Below are 21,494 nucleotides of genomic sequence, written 5' to 3' on the forward strand. Positions count from 1 at the left end.
TTTCTTTTGCATTGCATGATACCCCTTTCCTTTCTGTTCATAACGACTATTTCTATAAACCGTTTTCAGCATACAGTGTACAAATCACTGCATCACTGGTACTCTATCGATTTGATCACTCTTGAACGAAGAGATCCCAATCCTTGATTTCGAAAGTTTGCAAGATGCGATCGCGGAATGAGGTTGCTGCATCTAGCAGGGGACCTTGCTTTCCAGCAGAGGGGTCGACTTCGTCTTTGTTGTACTCGCCGCCTACGTGTGGGACGTTGACGCAGATGACAAGATCGGTCTGTTGGCGCTCAAGACGGATGAGCGTGAGCAGTATGCCTGTGAAATCGGGGGCTTTGCCACGAGCTACAGCTTCTGCGGAAGGTGTGTTGGTAGCGAAGATTGTGTAGGCAGTCGTTTGTGATCTTTGACGAGGCATACAACGTTAGCAAGATATTAATATTGGCAGCGAAAGCAACAATCATAATCCGTGAATTTCGAAGACATAGGAAATTGATAACTTGGCTGTAACAGAAGAATGCACATAGCGCAAGAAGGAGACTCACGGTAGTTTGCTGAAGACTGCAGAGTTTGAAGTCCAGAGTTTTGTCGCATCGACATCATCCTCAACGATGTCCTCAAGATGGTACCTTAGAGCATCCAGATCCGGCTTGTCGACACGCTCCAAGATGTCGAAGACGATGCTAGTGAGACCATCATTATCCAAGTAGACTTCTTGGTTGTCTGGGATTTGTCTAATGTTGCTGCATGGGGTTTTAGTACATGGTGGCGCTTGCTGTGCGAATGCCTCTTACCTGACGTCTGAGAAGTTGGAGGGAAGTTCAACGGTCATAGCACCGCCATAGAGTTCGACTGTGTTGAATGACATGATGATGGTGTTTTGCGATATTGTTTGATTTATGGTTTGGTATTCATGGTTTGGGGTGCACTCATCACAGAATTTGTAGTCGCTAGACCTCAGGCAGCAAACCGCCTTTAGGCAGACATCGAGTCAGCATCACAACCGACAGAGGTATATCATTCGCTCTTCACTGCAGATTTTATCACAATCCATAATGAGGCACTTGTAAACAATCAAAATATGAGTCACTGGTGCAGATTGGTAGAATTGAAGATGTTTGATTCGTCGATTGTAGCCATCGTAACGACAGAGTCACAATTATGATATACGATTAATCGACTCTATTTCCAGGCCCTCCGCCTGATTTCAATGTCAACGGCATATGGCTTCCCACGGGTTCTCTGCATCCGCGGACCAGAACCACTCTTCCGAAGCGTCGGCTGTGCTGTTCATCTCTAACCGGGATTGCCCGAGGTCCAGGATGCGTAAAGCATACTTCTGCAGGACCAATGTTCTGTGTTGGCCCGGATGAAATCTATGGCTGTTGTTTACGAAAGCCAGAGCGTTCGCTGTTGCGCTTGTGATCCGCAACTCTTATCTAGATGGCACGGCGTGGTTGCGATTATCTGGCGAGCGGTGATGGAACCGATCATCACTCCCACAAAGCACCTGGTGGTGGTGATATGTTGGTGCAGCAGGTGTCCAACAACGTAATTGTTCAGGTGGCCTCGGCCATCTCAAGCTCATGGTCCTCCTCCTTGCGCTTGCCGTTGTCAGTCCAGGTAAGGCCAGCGGCAGCTTCGGCCTCTTTCTGCGAGTAGGGCTCTTCCTTGAGCTGGCGAACTCTGCGAGACAGGTCAGATTGGCACAAGACTTGGGCAAGTTGGGATGAAGGCTTACCTGCGCTTGTGAACCTTGCCCTTGGAGTGAGCAGTCAGATTGGCCTCAGACTCGAACCATTTAGCGCATTCGACACAGTAGAACTGTCCGAGACCAGGGAGATCTTCAGTATGCTTTGTGCTCTTGTACTTGTCCAGATGCTTTTCCTTGTGGATATCGTCGTGAATCTGGTCGAGATCGCGCGTATGACGGCGAGTCTTCTTCTTGGAATCTTGACCACGGATGGCGGGCATGATGACTTCTTCGGTAGGTGAAATTTGTGTGGTCGAGTAACTATGTTCGAGGTGGTGGAGTAGCAGTCTCAGTTGCCGTGGTCCCGCAAAGTTATTGGTTACAGGACTTTTGCGAGAGATGGTTGCACTAACCGCATGGAATTTTTTAGTCGGCGCGTGCCAAGCACTTACTTTTCTGCCTCATCAATCTGGCTACGATCTGGAGAATGTCCGCTGCTGCGCTCGAAGTTGATATCGTGACATCTGCTGTCTGTACTCGACTACCGTCTCTTCGACATGTCTCAAGCAGCACTGTCACTCATTCTGATGGCCAGAAGCTGACCATCAATATTTGTTGATTCGACAGTACGCTGTATAGACAAACACCATCCGTTCAGTACCACGAATTCTAGACTTTCACATGTGAGGAGGTCGGCTCCAACTTTCTGAAAGAATTGCTTGCAGCCGATCGAGCCGGCCGAGTTCGAATGTCCCCGACCGAACAATCAGCGAGACCGATTTGGAGACACCCGCCAACCAATAAATAGGCGGAGCAGTCCGATGTTTACCGGCACGGCTACGTGGGAAGCCGCACGCGGCAGCTCCTGTTGTTTCGCATGCTAAGCATGGCAGCCCCTTCATGAGCCTCACATCAGACTATTTTGCATGGGAGAAACACAGATCACGATCAGTCGATAGCTATTCACTGGCAATCTGATGTAAGAAAGACGTACGCAGCGAATTAGCTTCCATCAAGAGGACAAGCAAGCAAGCTGGACGGAAGCGAAAAAGCACAGAGGCGGCGGGGGTGTGTAAATCGAGCAGGCTGGCTCGTGCGCTCCAGCCAATGAGGACAGCTTTGATGAGTTCTGTCGCTCTTTGACCGAGGGCCACTGGGCCAGGGCCAAGGGATAACTCGTTGCGGTATCTTCTCTTAAATAACTCTACCGTCTTCTCTTCCCATCAACACCTCTCCGCTTCACCACCTCTCCCCACCCCCCGTGTCCTTCTTTTAGCCGCATAGGCACCTAGGTCACTGTCAATAGCTCCCCCGCCGTTGACTTATCACAATGCAGTCCGCTCGTTTGGCAGCGCGCAAGCTGGTAAGTCCTTTTCACAGCTTGTTTCCCATCTAGAAACATGGTATTGACAAGCTCCACAGCTGGGCCGTCGCGCCTTCGCGACCGTCGGCGACTCGCCTCTCTCCAAGAAGGTCGAGATGACCAACTGGGAGACCGGAAACTACATCAACTACGCCAAGATGAGCGAGAACCTGAGCATTGTCCGCCAGCGTATGAACAACCGTCCTTTGACCTACGCTGAGAAGATTCTCTACTCGCATCTTGACAACCCTCATGAGCAGGACATCGAGCGTGGTGTCTCCTACCTCAAGCTCCGTCCCGACCGTGTTGCTTGCCAGGACGCCACTGCCCAGATGGCCATTCTCCAGTTCATGTCCGCTGGCATGCCCTCGGTTGCTACTCCCTCCACCGTCCACTGCGATCACTTGATCGAGGCCCAGATTGGTGGTGAGAAGGATCTTGCCCGTGCACAGGACATCAATAAGGAGGTCTACGACTTCCTGTCCACCGCTTGCGCCAAGTACAACATCGGTTTCTGGAGACCCGGATCTGGTATCATTCACCAGATCATCCTCGAGAACTACGCTTTCCCCGGTGGTCTCATGATCGGTACTGACTCTCACACTCCCAACGCCGGTGGTCTCGGTATGGCCGCCATTGGTGTCGGTGGCGCTGATGCCGTCGATGTCATGGCCAACCTCCCCTGGGAGCTCAAGGCCCCCAAGGTTATTGGTGTCAAGCTTACTGGCGAGCTCTCTGGCTGGGCTTCTCCTAAGGGTTCGTCCATTCCTTATCGTGATCTTTTCCGAAGCTCATGTTGACTTTCGTAACAGACATTATCCTCAAGGTTGCTGGTATCCTTACTGTCAAGGGTGGTACCGGTGCAATCGTTGAGTACTTCGGACCCGGTGTCGACTCCATCTCCGCCACTGGCATGAGTTCGTGTTCCCCCATTCACCTATGTTGTTGAATCATTGCTAACTCTCTCCTAGGCACAATATGCAACAGTCGTGCAGCCCCAATCCATAAACATTTGACAGCGTACTGACATTTTCTGTAGTGGGTGCCGAAATTGGTGCCACCACCTCGCTCTTCCCCTTCAACGACCGCATGTACGACTACCTGAACGCCACCAAGCGCAAGCAGATTGGTGACTTCTCGCGCACATACGCCAAGGAGCTCAAGCAGGACGAGGGTGCCGAGTACGACCAGCTCATTGAGATCAACCTCTCCGAGCTCGAGCCTCACATCAACGGTCCCTTCACCCCCGATCTTGCCACTCCCATCAGCAAGTTCAAGGAGGTCGTCAAGGCCAACGGCTGGCCCGAGGAGATGAAGGTCGGTCTTATCGGCTCTTGCACCAACTCCTCTTACGAGGATATGTCGCGTGCCGCTTCCATCGCCCGTGATGCTCTCGACCACGGTATCAAGGCCAAGGCCCTCTTCACCGTCACCCCCGGTTCTGAGCAGATCCGCGCCACCATTGAGCGTGACGGTCAGCTTCAGACCTTCGAGGAGTTCGGTGGTATGGTTCTTGCCAACGCTTGCGGTCCTTGCATTGGTCAATGGGACCGTCGCGACGTCAAGAAGGGCGAGGCCAACTCCATCGTCTCTTCTTACAACCGTAACTTCACTTCCCGTAACGATGCCAACCCCGCCACCCACGCTTTCGTCACCTCCCCCGATCTTGTCGTGGCCATGACCATCGCCGGTACCCTCAACTTCAACCCCCTCACCGACTCCCTCAAGGACAAGGATGGCAACGAGTTCAAGCTCAAGGCCCCTACCGGTGACGGCCTGCCCGCCAACGGCTACGATCCGGGAATGGACACCTACCAAGCTCCTCCCCAGGACCGCACTCAGGTCAACGTTGCCGTCTCTCCCACCTCTGACCGTCTCCAGATCCTCGAGCCCTTCAACGCTTGGGACGGCAAGGACGCCACCGACCTTCCCATCCTGATCAAGGCTCAGGGCAAGACCACCACTGACCACATCTCCATGGCCGGTCCCTGGTTGAAGTACCGTGGTCACTTGGACAACATCTCCAACAACATGTTGATCGGTGCCATCAACTCCGCCAACGGCGAAGCCAACAACATTGAGAACTACACCAACGGTGAGTTCGGCACCGTTCCCGGTGTCGCCCGTGACTACAAGTCCAAGGGTATCCGCTGGGTCGTCGTTGGTGACTGGAACTACGGTGAGGGTTCATCCCGTGAGCACGCCGCTCTCGAGCCCCGTCACCTTGGTGGTCTCGCCATCATTGTCCGTTCGTTCGCCCGTATCGTAAGTACCATGTTCTTTCATTGCACGAAAACCAAATTACTTACATGAGCTCCAGCACGAGACCAACTTGAAGAAGCAGGGTATGCTTCCTCTCACCTTCTCCGAGCCTGCCGACTACGACAAGCTCAACCCCGATGACAAGGTTGACCTTCTCTGCACTGAGCTCGCCGTTGGCAAGCCCATGACCATGAAGGTCCACCCCAAGAACGGCGAGTCATACGAGATCAAGCTTTCGCACACCTTCAACGAGGGCCAGATCGAGTGGTTCAAGAACGGCTCTGCCCTCAACACCATGGCCAAGAACGCCAAGAACTAAATGATGCATGAATAGTCACGGCTAGGACAGCTATGTTTCACAAAATCATGAGCCGGTCACGAACATCCGGACCGGGGCGGTAGAGGAGACATCACATACAGAGTGACTCACAGAGAGAAGTGGAGAAGTGGTCTTCGTTGTTTATACCTTGTACTCTTGGGCGTATTGATTTTTCTTTCTCATTAACCATATATCCCGAATGAGTCTTTTATGTTCTATAATTTGACCACTTTCAGATCACTGAGAAATCAAGTGGTTCGGCGTTGTGCTTGAGACCGTGAACCTTACCTTCATCGAGTTTCTCATAGAGATGTTTAGCACACTGTGCTCTCGCAGAACACCTTTCGACCCGGTACATGAATTGCGTATCCTCACGACCGAGTTCCACCGGACTTAGCCATACCGCCTGAGCCGCCGACGAAATTATGAGCTGTATTCTCCCTATTGGTGTCTCAAGCTGGATCCGGTCCACAGGCCAAGGGCTAATGGTATGACGTCTTCACGGTTCGGCCAAGGTGTCATGAATGTTCAGATTCGGTACGTCGGACTAACGGTATAAGCTAAACGTGCGATGCTTCCGAAAAGGTTCCTCTCAATTAGAACAGAGAATAAGAGTGTGGACCAGTCTTGAAGATGAGAATGGAAGAGGAGCCACTGGTCGTCAAGCTTGTGCCCTTAGACGATTGAAGCACATGAGACTGTTCATAAGATAGTGCTTCGTGATCGCGACATTGCACTGTAGGTTTGAGACAAGAGGCAATTTGTTGCAGCTCTGTCGCTACAGACACTTCCTCCAGATAAGAGTGTTTACTGTCATCATGTTGTATTGACTAAGAAATGGTCGACAAGTGAGGTTGGAAGAGCGAGCAGAGTCGGGTCCGTGCGCTGCCAAGGCCACTCGCTTAGCGGTGTGCGCAGAATTGGGCAACTTCACAGTGCGCAGAACTTGGAGAACCAGACACCTCGACAAGTTATTCACTTCCAGACGTCGCAATGGCCAGTAAGTTGCGCTCGCATATTGTCAAAGACGCTGATGGAATGCTGACAAAATTCTCCAGAGTCCAAGAACTCGTCGCAGCACAACCAGGCCAAGAAGGCCCACAAGAACGGGTACGCAGCGACATCCTCTATACCACCTCTCGACCGCCAGCTCCGCCATCAACCAGCCCGATGAGAACGACCGACTAACATGACGACACCCGCAGTATCAAGAAGCCCAAGACCCACAGATACCCTTCCCTCAAGGGTACCGACCCCAAGTTCAGACGCAACCACAGACATGCTCTTCACGGCACCATGAGAGCCCTGGTACGTGGCGCAACCTCCATCGCCAGTCCGACGCCATACTAACAGCCTCTGCAGAAGGAGGTCAAGGACGGCAAGAGAGAGTCCGCATAAACGCATCAACCACATCACGAAAGTCAAAAATCGGCGTCCTGTGTTATGGGTTGGAAGCTTTGCTAGAAGGAGCGCGAAATGACTCCTTGCGACAAATGCCATGAATCTGGTTGTGCAAAATGCCTCTCGGTCTCGTCGCCCTGTCACCCTGTCACCCTGGTCCACCTCTACCTTTCCCGTCTACTCTCGTCTTCCTCTGTGACCCTTCCCCAAACAAAACAACACGGCATAAGTGTGTACAGCAACTCGCGATCTCCATGCAGAATTTGCTGAAGGATTTTCCATCGTGCCAATATCAAAGACCCCACCATTACCAAACACTTGACCTGTATTCCATCGGGTACATGTGCATGGAGTTGGGGTCACATCTCTCATTTTTAGCATCTCTCTTATTTATGTGACCAATCTTACCTATCTTCGATTCCGCAGAAAAAACACAGTTTCACTCCATCGATCCTTCCATCAGTATGTGCCTTCTGTAAAACGTAGATGCGGCCGTCTCAGGCAGTGAGGTAAGTGGTCGCGGCTTCCGCCTGGGAAGACTTGCTTTGCTCAGATCAACACTGCAACAACATCACAACATTCGCTACCATATAGCTTTTGCGCGAGCGTCTATCGCTGCTTCCACCAGATTGTTCCACAGCACACCAACAACATGGCGGACATTCATCAATGGCGCAGAAGGATCCAACCTGGCTTTCCTCATGCGCTCATGCCGGTAGGCGAGCAAGATGAGACAGAGCCAACCATCACCAGCGGCTTTGGCTCTACTCACAAGAAGGTGCGACCCAAAATCAGCTCTTACTTCTCCCACCGTTGTCTCTCCACTGGCAACGCGAGATCGTCCATATGGTCTGCGGACCAACGTACCTCTCTCAAAGACACAATCTCAGAGCCATGTCCGACTTGGCTTGAAGGTTGCGAACCGGATGTTGACCAGATCATGGACTCGATGATGCGTACCTTGATGGCAGAGCCTTATCGCTCTCTAGACATCAAATACAACTCACCTCTGCTTGGAATCTTTGAAGGATTTCGCAACCTGCGCGACGAGAACGCCTCTCTTAGCCGCAAGCTGAAGTACGAAGTGGAGACTCGGTTTGCGTCACATCATGATTTGGATCTCGAAAGACAACGATGGCAGTTAGAAAGAGAAGAATACAAGGCCGAAGTCAAAAGACTCGAATTGATCATCTTTAGAGATAGTGAAGGGGTTGCTGGCGTCATGCGCGCTAGGCAAGGCAGCCTACTACGCAGAGAGCATAGACGACGTACAGCATCTGGCACCAACACAGACAGGGACGATCCCCGAGAGACAGTCTTCGAATTCCTAGAAAGAACAAGAGTCGAAGACAGAGGAAAGGAGGAAGCCGCTAGAAAGGCGCAAAGAGGTACGTCAGATCTTCCGCCCGACTGGGACAAGGACTTACCATGCTATCAGTGCCTCTTCGTAATCGTACGGTGTCTCCATCGCAGAAGATGACTCTACTGTCACACAAGCTCTCGACGACCTGCCACTACAGTGATTTCGACTCTCCTCCGAGCCCTCATGACTTTACCAGCCTCTCCCAAGCCTCGATGTTCGAAATTCTGGCCGGGCGACCTTCACTTTCTGACACCGACTCATCTGAATCCTACTCGGCTTATCAACGATACGCAGAGATGGTCGACGATCAGGACGCAGCTTCCGCTTCGAATGATGATCAACTTTTGTCCCAACAACATGCTGGCATCGAAAACGATTCTCTTCCAAGCGACGATCTTAGCTTCCGTAAAACATCTCTCGATGCAGACAGCACTCGTCCAGAATCGCTGCACCTGGAGCAGACACGCAGGTTCTCTTTCGAATACGATGATGACGACTCTCGTTGCACTCAAGTCAAGACACAGCATGCAGCCAGCTCTCCCCTTCAAAGATGTGTCTCTGTCGACCATCGTGCACGGCAAAGGCCATCTCTATCCTCGCTCCAAGCACCAGACACGCTCGCTACCGAGCGCATCTTACCTTCGCCAGTATTGACGCCTGTAGTAGAGTTTCCAAGCCTATCTAAGATCCCGAGTCCTAGTTCTGTTTCGTCTTTGGCAAGACCAAGAAGGGAAGATTCATCTTCGAGCTTCCTTACTGCCATCAGGTGCCCTGACGGTGACTCGAATCACAGCAGAGGAACATCAAGATCCAGTGTTCCCTTGGACAGTCCCCATCTGTCATCGAGGGAAAGTGTCGGAGGTAGTGGTGATGTTCGACGCTACGGTAGCATGCAAGATAACAATACGGCGGTTGCTTCCACTCGCACTGCTACTCCTTCAGACTCGCCAAAGCCATCGACATAATTGCGTGGGTCGTATTACGCCAACACATGAGGCAAGATTGCACAATCCTGGCAGTAGGATGCCTAGATCACAACGCTCCAACCTTGAGAGTATGACGGATGATTATGGTTGTGGATAGGGTGTGTAGCCATGTGCACCGGAGGTCATGTGGTGAGGTAGGAATGGCGGGGCATATGCAGTGGAAGAATTGCTGGCGCAAGATGCGGCTGCGCCATGCTTCCATCAATCATGAGCGTGGCTGGCTTTGAGTCGCCGACGGTGCTGGCCAATAGAACATGTAACACACAGTCTACTTTCCAATTGCCCTGCCAAGGTGCCAGTGATCGCGTTGATTTGCGGTCGCTGATCTACCGTACGTAGAGACTGATTGTGTCCATGAAGCTTACTGGATGTCTCGAAACGCTTCTTACCTAGGGGGAGGGGATTACGCGTACAGAGAGAACAGTACCTTTGTGCTGCAGGTTGGAATTGCAGGTGCAGTATGCTCGGAGCGACGCTCCAGAGCACTTTAATGGAAGCTGGGCTCACAGTGCAGCGGTATGACAGTGGCATGGTACTACCGATGTAATATATCTCTATTGACAATCTACACCCTGCATTTCTACTCTTGCCGCGTCAGATTACCATTATTGTTCTCCACATGACGGCACTGGCACGGAGGGCACACGTTCACGCGCCTTTTCTCCTCTGAACAGACCTCAAATCTCCACAATCGCCAATTGGCGGTTCGACCATTCAGACATGCCTCAAGCGGGCACGTCTGAAGACGGCTTTGGCAACAGATATAGTGATACAATGACCTTCCTCAGATGATGTAGCGGTAAATGCAAATGGTCCCTCGGTAAAAGTCAGTGATGCGCGCGCGACTGTCTGCTTCCAAATCCACGGTCAGGGGAAGAGACACTGTTTCGTCTCACGCGCAGTTGTAGATCGTCCATACTTTCCCTTCTTCACATCAGGCACCAGCCACAGATGAACAACGCCATACGTGGATTGTCGAGTGCAGTCGAAGAGGGCAAATGCAATCAGACAAAATGCCACAGAATGCCACAGAATACGGGAGATTGTCTCCATGGGTTGAGAACCAGCCTGCGGCATATTTGATGGCAGCCACAAAGCCCCCCCTCATACCGAACTTCCCGCGCCAGATTGGGTGCAGCAAATCTCCCGCAGAGAGCTCACATCGAATCAAAAGAGAGAGTTTGGAAGGATGGAGCCTGGACCGCGGCCGACATGGTTCAAGGCGTGACAGGATGACAGCGGCTCAGCCACACAGCCACAGCTCACCTGCCACAGCTGCCAGAGTCTCTTCTGTGGTCTCTCACAGAAGAGGGGTCAGCACCGTCTCAAGCGGCTGGGTAGCGTTGACCGAGTGTGGCAGGTGTGGCAGATGTGGCGCAAGCTGTAATCCGAAGGAGAACAATGGCTACCAATGGACGGCTACCCGTTCCCAGAGAGCCACGTTCGGTTTCGCGGCGCTAGGTGGTTCGTTTGGAAAGTCAAATTTGGAGTCCAAGTCGTCGATTACTGAACAAGAGACAGCAAGCAGCCACGGACTCTGGTCACTGGACATCGCGAGATCTCCGAGTTGCGTCGAAGATCAAAAGTCTTCCGGGAAAGTGGATATCCCGTGTTGCTTCGCTGTCCACCGCCACTGGATTGTGGCAGACCGACGGACAAAGAGGGGAAGAGATCGGCGGATCACAAGCTTCGGAATTGCTACGGGCCCCTCGTTCGCTGATCGATGCCTCGAGAGCTGTTGCCCTCGTGTGGTGCTTGGGTGGCTTTCGCGAGAGACGAGGCCAAGCGCGAGAGGCGCCGTTTGAGCGAACGTCCTTGACGGTTGAAAGTGGAGTCTCCTTTTAGCTCCATGACGAACGCTTGCACTCTTTGACGTCTCGTCTGATACGGCAGGACGTGCCCTCTCTTTTCTCGCTGTGTGTCAACCCTGGAGGGGCCATGCGCAATTACATTATGGGTGTTAGTGGTAATAATAGGATGGCTCGACGCGATATAAGGTTCGCTCAGCGCATGATGTTAGTGGCTTACCAAAGTCCCAATAATGAACCAGCAGCAAGCACATCTCAATTTCGGTTGGTGTTGCAAAAGGGAAATTGCTTGGAGAAGAGAGACGGCAGAGAAAAGTGTGTTCTAGAAGAAGTAGGGCATGGTATCGATGATAGAGCGGCAGCATCGTATGTCAAGGAACGAAAGCAGCTGTGGCTGTATCGGCGAATTACCATCGTAGACGCAATCCGCCTCTGATGCAGGGTGAGATTGAAAAGCATGCAGTGTAGTGACAACAGCACTCGGGGAAGATTGTATGCGTAGACCCGCGTGTGGTGGTCTCGGGCACCGGTCAGGGAGGTCGCTCTACGTCACAGCAGCAATAGAAAGGTCAGCAGTCTGCCTTACCCGCAACTGCTTGCGAGATGCGACAGCGGCAGTCTGCGTATCAGAAAGGGCAAAAGGGGGGCGTGAGAAAGGGTCGAGTCGGCAATTCTCAAAAGCGTGCTAGTCGGATTTGCTGGCCTGGGCTGCAACGTAAGCTTCGGAGCTGGTGACATCGGAGACAACGCTCGAGTTTTTGGAAGAAAGGATGATCGAGCCACAGTTCGTGCTGCTGAGGACGAGATCGAAGATTGCCGTGAAGGGCTCGAGTCAGCGCTGCAGCGTTTGCGGGGATGCGTTTCCAGCCACACACTGTGGGCACGCTTTCCGCTTTTGCAAGCGTGCATGTGTGAGCGACAAGCGATCCGAAGCAAAAACAAAAACCGTAGCACCAGGCGAAAGGTTGACAACAGGATTGCACAGCCATGTGGCTGACTTGATGTGGCGCGGCACAGAAAGATGATCTTCACTGGCAGGGCGAAAAGTGAGAGGAAGCATCGCGAGACACATGGGGCATGGCAGACGACAGCTATCGAGCGATGATGGCTCACGGGCAAGCAAGCGCAAGCGAAGAGAATCGGTAACGCACGGGACAGGCTGAGTGTCGCTTCCATGTTGGTAGCGTAAGTTTTGGTCGGGCCACAATTCAGCCTGCAGTTAAAACGGTGCGGACATCCTGTGGCTTGTGGTTGCGCCTTTCCCTTATTGCACGCTGTTTCATCGACTCACCTGGTGACGAACCTATCCTCAAGAGTCGACCTTCACCTTTCTCATAAACACCTTCTTCACCACGCGCTCGCAATATCGGCGCCCCCAACACAAATCAACATCGAGACATTGCATGGTGAGCGCCCGGCAACCATGTTCGAGCATAGGTAAGAGCGAGCCACACTGCCACAGCTGGCTGACCTTGGGCGCGCATCCGTGGCTGACATGATTTGTTATTGCTGCTGCAGACAAAGCTCGCAAAAGCCGAGCATTGAATTGCAAAAGAGCTTCAAGCCATACCTCGAGGCCATCAAGTTCAACCCCAACCCACCCACCTCGTCGGCCGCTCAGTCGAATGGTCCGTCGCTGGATGCTCTCGACGTCGCGACGTTGAACCCTCGGTATGTCCCTCTCCACCTTCCCGCTCACCCAAACAGCCCCTACTCTATCTTTGTCAATCAAGACAAGCACCACCACTCTTGCAGTGCTCAGACTGACCATTGCATTGCGACTACAGCCAATTCGCCGAGCACCACAACATCAAGGATGCCGACCCTACTCCTCGGGCATCCTCGACGGAACAATGGAACTTTGGTAGCACCGGCCTCACCCCCTCGGTGCTGGACCCCAACAGCTCCTCGTTCAACACGTTCGCAAACCAGATGTCAGGCTACTACACACCCACGCCTGGCGGTACGAACACTCTCTACCACCCGCAAGCTGGTGACCTCCACACGCCTGGCTTTGGTATGGGCCTGAACACTCCGCTGTCTATGCCAACCTCGGACACGTCGGCCCTTCACGCTCCTCAGCTGGCGCACATGCATTCATTTGCACATGCTATGCAGCATCACCATCACAATCACATGAACCCATTTGGAAATCCTGCTCCCCCATTCCAAATGCATCACCAGCCTGCTTTCCCTCCCCACAACTTCCAACATCAAATGCCCGTTTTCGACCAACTCGACAGTCAAGCAGCCGATTCACCCATGTGTGGTGACATGAACCTCGACGTCGAAATGTCCAATCAACCTCAAATAGAGCAAATGTTCCCGCCGCACCTCAGCAACGCTGCACTCGTCGCCATGCCCCAACATCCGTCGAGCGAGAAGTCAGTCCTCGGCCACTTCCATCCTGCCTCTCTTACTGACCTTCTTTGCAGCTTCCGTTACCGCGTCACTCTCAATGCTCCGACCGCCATGGTCAGATCGGCCGACGAGATCCCGGTTACTTACCTTAACAAGGGACAGGCCTACACGCTCAATGTCCACGACACTGCTCCTCAGCACTCGGTTGTTGGCCAACTCAAATACCGCACTTTCGTTCGCGTTTCCTTCGAGGATGACTCTCAAAGACAGCGCCCTGGAGCCTGCTGGCAGCTCTGGAAAGAAGGTAGAGGCACCAACGAAGCCCATCAACGCGGCGGCCGCCTCCAAGCTGTCGAATTCGTGGACCAAAACCAATCGAACGATCTCAACCGACCAAAGCTGGAGCTCGAGTCGTCCTCGTTCGATGGCTTTTGCGTGACATGGAGCCCATCTCCTAATGCCCAAGGAATCGAGTGTCCCATCTCGGTTCGCTTCAACTTCCTCTCCACCGACTTCAGCCATTCCAAGGGTGTGAAGGGTATTCCGGTCCGTCTGTGCACAAAGACCGAGTTGTTGCTCGACTCCATGTCGCCATCTCAGCAACCTACCCACGAAGTATGTTACTGCAAAGTCAAGCTTTTCCGCGACCACGGAGCTGAGCGCAAGCTTTCCAACGATGTTGCGCACGTCAAAAAGATGATCGACAAACTCAATCAGCAAATCTCTCAAATCGAGTCCGGTATGAGAGATTCGAGCAAGCGCAAGAGAAGTGGCTCCATCTCAAAGGTCAATGCGATGCCTCAACGACCTGGCAAGGTTCCCAAGCACAAGAGAACTTGGTCTATGTCATCTACAGCCTCGACCGGAAGATCTTCTGCCGAAGAAGACCTGCAAATGAAGCTTATCGGACTGCAAGACATGTTTGGTTCCACCCGACCCATCAGTGTTCTGTTTTTGAGAGGCGCCGAGGAAGACGACCCAGATCTTCACCCGGTGAGCCTGACTGGCGATACTCAGGGCCTTACTCGGGTCGATACCAACGACACAAACATGTGGGATGATCAGAGTAACAAGGCCAGCTCCGCCATGGTTTCGCCTACTCCTAGCAACCAATCGCTACCTTCAAACTTCCGCCGCCCAAGCGCTTTTGGACCACCTTCCCGCGTCAACTCCAACGAATGGGATCGCAGCAACTCACAAGTCGCAACTATGGATCTCAAGTCTTCAAACCCCCAGCATTTGGCCAGTCCACCTGATCAGCCTGTCAAGATGCAAGCGCATTCGCCCACTGGTGGTACTTTCGCCGGATGGTTTGAGGCAATCGGCGTAGATTCTGCTTATCAACCTCCACCCGAGCGCGCTAACAAGCCTCGTACGTTCACGATCCGGTTTCAACGTTAGACAAACTTACTGACCTGAATTAGTGGCTTGCTTCTATCTACAGTCCCGCGGTCAGGGCAAGGCAACCGATGATGACTACTACCGCGCAATTTACCTTTTGCAGAGGAACCTCAATGAGTTTGTCAGTGCAGCCGCAGCAAAGTTCAGTATCGAGCCTCAGAAGATTGTCCGAACAGTGCGCGTCAACCAAAAAGGAATTCAGATTCTGATGGATGATGAGGCAATTCGTGAATTGCCCGAAGGTCAAGATATGAAGGTCGAGTTCGCTACGGTCGACATGCAACAGAACCAGTGGCAACCCAGATCGCCTTCCTCAGGCTACGAGCTCAGGCTGGTTTACTAAAGCTCCGACTGCCACCAACTTTGCCGATAACGACCCATCATGAATCAACCTGCCACCTGGGTCCTGGAGACTGAAGGATAATCAAAACCGCCTTCGATCAGCGATCAGGCGATCTGAGATACCCCATGTCCTTTCTCGCCATTGGACTTTTCCTTGTGTTGATTCAGTCGATACCCTCCTCCAGCAAGAAAGACTTGTTGGTTTTCATTGTTCGCTATTTCCCCTGTTGCGACTACTAATGTTTTTGTTACTCTTTCCTTTGCTTTCTTCAGGCGCACACAGACAAGCACGATTTGTTCGTTCAATGTACACAGTGATTGAGCGCTTTCTGGAATGTCTGGGCCTGATTTTGGGTGCTCAAGGGTCTGACTGTCTGTTTCGATATACCCTTCTTTGCTCTTCTCCCCTTTGGCTGTTTTTCATTTCTCCCCTTGTCTCCTTTGTCGCAAATGGTTATCAGCACACAATACCCGACCGTCACTCTGGTCATTGGAAATGGTCTTTCCCGAATTGCAACCTCTTAGTTTCTTAGTCCATACGGTCCGCAATCTACGGCCGTATTTATTCACAATTGTACTTGCTATCTGCCTATGCTCACTGCCTGTGTTCGAGTCGACTTGTGAGGAGCCAGGTCAAACGGATACTAGTACGCTGATCCGTCCTCTTTACCGTTGGCTAACGGGGCGCGACGTATACTAACGCCACTGCTACCTTGAATCTTCGATCGCTTTTTCCTGCGCCGTTGTCAAAAGATCGTTGAGTACGTGTGGCGGTGCGCCGAGACGAGGCGTCAGACTATGAGTTTGGGCGCGTCCCGGCAGGTGCGCTGATTGACCGCCGTTTCCCGGCCGCGCGCTCCACCTCCGCCGAGCCTTTACCAAGAGGTCGGTTCATCAACTTGCTTGACTCGGCAGGTCATGACCGAGTCATGGGACGTCACATAACACTCTATCTCGCCGCCAGTAGTAGCCATCACATCATAGACGATGGGTCGTCTTTCGAGACGTAGAGGATCCTCTATCCTAATTGCTATGTTTGATCCCTTTCGTTTGCCAACTGGGAGGATCGCGGTGTGTTGACCAAGACATTGAGGACTCGCAATCCCGCTATTGAGGTTGATCCGTTTGCGAGCCTTTTTCGCTCTGCTCCGGCGTGGCCGAGAAGGGAGATTTCGATGTTCATCTTATCGACCCGAAGTGTCCTGTGCATGTGAAGGATGAATGGACTTCGAGTCAACCTGCGTTTCGCTTGGAGACGGAAAGATCGAAGGGAAAGCCAATGGTGACTTGAGGATCGGGATGTTATGCGACACGTCGAGTTGTTCACTTGTCTTTGCAAACGCCGCTTCGAGGCATGGTCAAGGGGGAAAGAGTGGGTATGAATTGATGTCGGGGATGCTATGTTTAGGTGGAGACTTTTGCCTACTGCACTCCAGTCAACGGTATACATGCATACGGTATTGATCCCGACGTCTTTGCTTGTGGCTTTCCGACCTCGTTCTGTGGCATGATTGAGAGCGAGCTCGAACGCTCATACGAAGTCACCTCCTCTTCATTCTCAGATCGATGGGAGGCCCGATGAGACGTCACGGAATGTTGACATCTTCCTTCAACTGTCAAACGAGCGCCATGAGCCTCGAGCTTTCGCTATGACACACGCCCTCTATCTGATTCTCCTACATCCACGTCTTGACTTGAGGGATGCTGACAAGGTCAAAGCAGCTTCGCTAGCTGCTGTCACAGACCGACACCACTATAGAAACGATGTACGGGGCTCCCGTCAATGGTAGGACCCCTTCTGAAAAGTCATGTCAATGCTTGGCGAGATTTGGTCGTCTTCTATCTTTGTGTGCAGCATTTTACGGCTAGCGGCCGCAGGTTAGATGAGCATCTCTGAGGTATGACGCGTGATTGCGCGTCCTTTTTCACATTTTCTCTCCATTTTCTTCGCATCTGCAAGGGAAAGGCACAAGTCGGAGCATCACGGCAGTTCTGATCAACGATCTCAAGGACATTGGATGCGATGGCAAATATCTTTGCGCATTCACTCGCTTTCGAGGGTGGGTATGCCACAATCAATCGTGGCTGGTGAAAGCTTGATTCGCAGAGCTTTCGGTCGCTGGTCTCAGGGATTTGCTGCAGGGTGGATCGCGTCTTCCTCTCAATCTCTTCATGTATCTTTTTTATTCTTGGCGAGCGGTGTCTTTTTTCCGTCTAGCTTCCGGACGTGGATGTGTACGAATATCGACAAGGCCAAGGACGCCCATCGTAAGCACCAAAGCTGCAAGCCAAGAATGATCAAGACATCCGGATTGTGAAAGCACAGTCAATGTGAGGTAACCGCATTGGCCGTGACTATCTAGCCGACTTGCAAAGAACGGCTCGGAGGTCGTATGAGAGGACTTCTCTCTTCGCCAATCGCCGAGAGACATATGGCGGTTGTTGCATGCAACGGATTGATAGGCATGTTCGGGAAGTGGGCTACAAAAAGAGGCCCAGCCTGCTAAGCCGGATACTTCGGACTACCTATCCTCTTCACTGGTATCATCGGCGTCTCCTACCTCTAAGAAGTACACGCGCATACACGCAGTGCTTCTCTTGACCTGCCACTGTCGCCGAGGAGCAACCTCCTAGCGCTGACCTGCTGATATCCAAGCAAGAAGGCCCAGACGAAATTTCGCGCAGATGAGAGGGGCCCCCGCGACGCCAATGTCCATGTGCACAACGGTATGGAGCCGACAACCCAAACCCCAATCATTCGAACAGCTGTGGCTTCCGCGGAGTTCCTCCTCTGAGAGTTTGAGGAAGCGAATTCTAACGCCACAAGTGTGCTGTGCTCTGTCTCTACGCTACTCAAAATAAAGGGAAAGATGTAGCGGAGGAGTATCATCCGCAAGACCCCTCTCTCGTGCCGTTTTGCTCGAAGGAATAAACCACGGCGGCCCACTCATCCATGAACCTTTTCGCTGTCACCGTTTGCTTGTGAGAAATCTAGACTAATGGACGAACTCGGCCGAGTTGGAAGTAAGAGCTGAAAGGCAAGTGGATGTCTGAATAAACATTGCATCTGAAACAGTCCCAAATACCTTCTTTTTTACTTTCGTATGTCAAAGCATGAAGGGAACGAGATGGGCGCAGCAGCCACCCGAGTAGCTTGAGAGTTGAATTGCATCATGAGATACTTTCCAACGTGCTCTCCCTGCATTGAAGATGATTTCTACCAATATGCGCAAACGTATTGTCATTGGAGGTTCTGACAAAACACCGTCAGGGTCATCTGCACAACGACGGTCCTGAACTTTGTCTCCTGGCTCTCGATCATCGTCATGAGCCACAAAGACGCAATGAAAGCTACCTCAACAGCACGCAGTTCTGGAGAAGAAGACATAATGCACGGCCGGAAACGCTCGTGGAAAGTTACACTATGCTGGTTACTTCTTACAGTGTCAGAGTGCCTTGCACCTGAATATCCAACACGCTCTTGCCAACCATGACGTTGAAGTTACCAGAAGGTAACATCCATTGCTGTCTGATCACATTCCAGATACTGAGATCTCTCCTTCTCAAGGAGAAAACCATAGTCACACTTGTACCTGGCTGTATCAATTGCTTCTCGAAGCCACGAAGAACTTTAGGAACACCACTACCAGGTATGCCCAAGTATAGCTGAGCGACCTCAGCGGCCACAACGCTGCCAGTGTTCCCGACGGAGACGGAGACCGTAGCGATGTTGTCATACAGGAAGGTTGTGCCGCCCTCGGAAGCAATATCACTCGTGGATATTGGAGGTGCTGCTGACCTTATGGCACTCGCACTAATCGAGATCTGCAAAGACGAGTAGCTGAAGTTCGAGTACGTTAGACCATGTCCAAACGCAAATCAAGGCGTGATTTTCTGCTGGTTAAACCGTTTGTAATCGATAAAGAGACCTTCTGTGAAGTCAGACTGTGAGTATTGAGGATTCGTCCGGTCGGGCAGGGTCGGCCTCAGAAGACTGCCATAATCAGACTCGTTCTTGGCGACAGTGAAAGGGAGACGTCCAGATGGTGACTGCCGCCCGTACATGATCTCTGTCAACGAGTTTCCACTGTATTGTCCTGGCAGATTGGCATAAATGACGGCCGTGATGTTAGGATGGTCGATCCACCTGTCAACGAGACGGACGCCTGCACTATGGATGATGACCATCGTGTTCATGCATTGAGAAGCAACATTGGTGACCAGCGTATCAGAGTAGACGTCTGCAAGTTTGCTACGATCCCAGCTCTCGCTGGACTGAGAGTTGACAAACGCCAAGCACGGACTCCTGGAATCTCTGATTGTAGGATTCTGCGGGGTGAAGTCTGTGTACAGCACAGTACCATCGATGGCAGCTTGACTGCGGAATGCATCCTCAGGTGATATCGAAGCTGCAGGTGTAATGGCACCAGATCCGCCAGTACGCATTGTTCCATTTAGGGCTACCTCGGAACCAGAGAAGCCGGCCGGAAGGACTTGAGCCGAGTTGATCAGATCATCCAACCCAGTATAGGGCTTTCCATTTGTGAATGCTCGCGTATTGGCCTTTCCGTTTTGGTACAGTGTCAGGTCAGCGTCGGATGTGTTCAATCCGCCGGGAGCATCATATCCGAAAAATGACAAGACAATCGGCTTCTGGAGTGGGAGCGCGTTATTGATATTCTTGACCAGCACATGACCTTCGACTGCACCCTGGAACAGCGTCGCTTCTGCTGCCACCTGACGTGCGTCCACATCATTCAGTCCCGGATTTGGTAGTTTGGCAAATCGATATCAGGTTGCGAGTATGCGGGTGGCCATGTCATCTAGCCGAGTACTGTTGACGGATCCATTCTTGACGGCAGTAGCAAAACCATTGACGTCCAGGTACATGGAACTTGGCATGACCATATCTAGGCCTGCATTCACACTAGCAACACCCATATGCTGTGCGTACCGGTCGCTTACACGAAGCCCTCGAAGCCCAACTCGGTCTTGAGCAGACCGTTCATAGTCTTGCTGTTTTGGCACTGACGATGTTTAGTGACCTATAGATATGTACCGACGCGGCTGGACTTACCGCATAGCTATTATTCACCCTCTGATAAGAGCACATGGTAGAGCCGGCCCCAGCCTTGACGGCGTCACAAAAGGGCCATAAATACAACTCGTGCATGGTCCTGTCGTCCAAGTTCGACGAGACAGAATTGTTCAAGTTGATCAAGCCGCTGACAAATCCTTGCAAGAATGGACTACGATTGGTCTCCTGCTCATTGGCGATAAAGTGCTTGACACAAGCAATGACTGGCCGCTGCATACCCTCGATGGTCGGCGCGATCAAGGCCCCAGCTAGATATGGATCGTTCGAGAAGCCTTCCCAATTTCTCCCGCCAGTCGCAATCCTGCCCAGCGGACCTGCCACAGGACCAAGAAGCACATTGACACCCTTGGTCTTGAACTCTTGACCAATATAGTGTGCGCGATCATAAGCTAGAGATCTGTTCCAAGAAGCTCCGATATGAAGTTGAGCAGGATAGCCATTGATCTTGCTAGCAGTACGAACACCGCTCTCGGCATCGTTCAAACATATGCCAGGGAAACCAAGGCGAGGAACACTACCAGTGAAACCACAGCAACCGTGAGTTTCTGAAGAGCCTAGTGTAATGTTTGCTTTTTTCTGAACAGTCATCTGAGCAACTAAGGCTGCCGCTTGACTGTATGCTTGCGACCATTCTCCACTTCCTTGAACTTGTGGCGATGGATAAGCAGGAGGTGAGCGTCCATATGAGGAGTAACGCTCAGGAAAGAGGATAAAAGTTGTCCATTTTGCGAGTTGAGCAATGATATCTGTAATGATAGTTTCCAGAGTATTGCCAGCTTCTGCTAACAAATCACCCAGTGAACTATCACCACCAGTTCCATGGCCGGCAGCAAGTGCACTTGTGATCTGAGCAAGAGAAGGCTGAGTAGTGCTTTGGCCACTGGCGACTAAAAATCCGCATGTCCAGACGAAGAGCAAACAGGCAAGGAGCTGTGGTAAAGATTTGTGATGCATATTCGAACGCAATTATGAAGCACAGGAGCCTGAAGAATTGTGTTATAGGAATCATGTCGAGAGATTCGAGACAGAGGCCGGAAGCTCTATACCCGTGCGACGCGGATGGACAAAGGCTGCGGCTCTAGAGCGCC

At 52.0% G+C, this 21,494-nt stretch overlaps 9 protein-coding genes across 9 annotated transcripts; 5 read left to right on the forward strand and 4 right to left on the reverse strand.

The window, feature by feature from the left end:
• Window positions 1–115: 115 nt before the first annotated feature.
• On the reverse strand, window positions 116–877 carry AUEXF2481DRAFT_31090 (uncharacterized protein; the record flags this gene model as incomplete). The annotated part of the gene is made up of 3 exons (XM_013486556.1): window positions 116–413; window positions 555–752; window positions 804–877. 3 exons carry the CDS (start codon window positions 875–877, stop codon window positions 116–118), a joined length of 570 nt encoding a protein of 189 aa, XP_013342010.1.
• Window positions 878–1,101: 224 nt separating this feature from the next.
• AUEXF2481DRAFT_41751 (uncharacterized protein) lies at window positions 1,102–2,366 on the reverse strand. The gene is made up of 2 exons (XM_013486600.1): window positions 1,751–2,366; window positions 1,102–1,695 (listed from the first exon to the last, which is right to left on the reverse strand). The coding sequence occupies exons 1-2, from the start codon at window positions 1,981–1,983 to the stop codon at window positions 1,569–1,571; spliced, it is 360 nt and encodes a 119-aa protein (XP_013342054.1). The 5' UTR covers window positions 1,984–2,366; the 3' UTR covers window positions 1,102–1,568.
• A 666-nt stretch (window positions 2,367–3,032) lies between these two features.
• On the forward strand, window positions 3,033–5,646 carry AUEXF2481DRAFT_6592 (uncharacterized protein; the record flags this gene model as incomplete). The annotated part of the gene is made up of 6 exons (XM_013486495.1): window positions 3,033–3,065; window positions 3,125–3,821; window positions 3,878–3,982; window positions 4,037–4,054; window positions 4,105–5,330; window positions 5,386–5,646. 6 exons carry the CDS (start codon window positions 3,033–3,035, stop codon window positions 5,644–5,646), a joined length of 2,340 nt encoding a protein of 779 aa, XP_013341949.1.
• Window positions 5,647–6,639: 993 nt separating this feature from the next.
• AUEXF2481DRAFT_41754 (uncharacterized protein) lies at window positions 6,640–7,497 on the forward strand (the record flags this gene model as incomplete). The annotated part of the gene is made up of 4 exons (XM_013486601.1): window positions 6,640–6,646; window positions 6,705–6,756; window positions 6,852–6,954; window positions 7,009–7,497. 4 exons carry the CDS (start codon window positions 6,640–6,642, stop codon window positions 7,042–7,044), a joined length of 198 nt encoding a protein of 65 aa, XP_013342055.1. The 3' UTR covers window positions 7,045–7,497.
• Window positions 7,498–7,699: 202 nt separating this feature from the next.
• On the forward strand, window positions 7,700–9,375 carry AUEXF2481DRAFT_6594 (uncharacterized protein; the record flags this gene model as incomplete). The annotated part of the gene is made up of 2 exons (XM_013486496.1): window positions 7,700–8,435; window positions 8,486–9,375. The coding sequence occupies 2 exons, from the start codon at window positions 7,700–7,702 to the stop codon at window positions 9,373–9,375; spliced, it is 1,626 nt and encodes a 541-aa protein (XP_013341950.1).
• Window positions 9,376–10,160: 785 nt separating this feature from the next.
• Window positions 10,161–11,278, forward strand: AUEXF2481DRAFT_325100 (uncharacterized protein). Its single transcript, XM_013486686.1, has one exon. The coding sequence runs from the start codon at window positions 10,395–10,397 to the stop codon at window positions 11,199–11,201; it is 807 nt and encodes a 268-aa protein (XP_013342140.1). The 5' UTR covers window positions 10,161–10,394; the 3' UTR covers window positions 11,202–11,278.
• A 216-nt stretch (window positions 11,279–11,494) lies between these two features.
• Window positions 11,495–12,444, reverse strand: AUEXF2481DRAFT_324962 (uncharacterized protein). The gene has a single exon (XM_013486687.1). It carries the CDS (start codon window positions 12,378–12,380, stop codon window positions 11,787–11,789), a length of 594 nt encoding a protein of 197 aa, XP_013342141.1. The 5' UTR covers window positions 12,381–12,444; the 3' UTR covers window positions 11,495–11,786.
• Window positions 12,445–12,627: 183 nt separating this feature from the next.
• AUEXF2481DRAFT_6595 (uncharacterized protein) lies at window positions 12,628–15,309 on the forward strand (the record flags this gene model as incomplete). Its single annotated transcript, XM_013486497.1, has 5 exons — window positions 12,628–12,641; window positions 12,723–12,875; window positions 12,992–13,588; window positions 13,640–14,937; window positions 14,990–15,309. 5 exons carry the CDS (start codon window positions 12,628–12,630, stop codon window positions 15,307–15,309), a joined length of 2,382 nt encoding a protein of 793 aa, XP_013341951.1.
• A 3,437-nt stretch (window positions 15,310–18,746) lies between these two features.
• On the reverse strand, window positions 18,747–21,227 carry AUEXF2481DRAFT_73903 (glycoside hydrolase family 3 protein; the record flags this gene model as incomplete). Its single annotated transcript, XM_013486668.1, has 6 exons — window positions 18,747–19,149; window positions 19,216–20,045; window positions 20,151–20,252; window positions 20,276–20,335; window positions 20,386–21,102; window positions 21,201–21,227. The coding sequence occupies 6 exons, from the start codon at window positions 21,225–21,227 to the stop codon at window positions 18,747–18,749; spliced, it is 2,139 nt and encodes a 712-aa protein (XP_013342122.1).
• Window positions 21,228–21,494: the final 267 nt, after the last annotated feature.

Source organism: Aureobasidium subglaciale, assembly GCF_000721755.1.
Source record: "Aureobasidium subglaciale EXF-2481 unplaced genomic scaffold scaffold_16, whole genome shotgun sequence".
Classification (NCBI taxonomy): Eukaryota; Fungi; Ascomycota; class Dothideomycetes; order Dothideales; family Saccotheciaceae; genus Aureobasidium; species Aureobasidium subglaciale.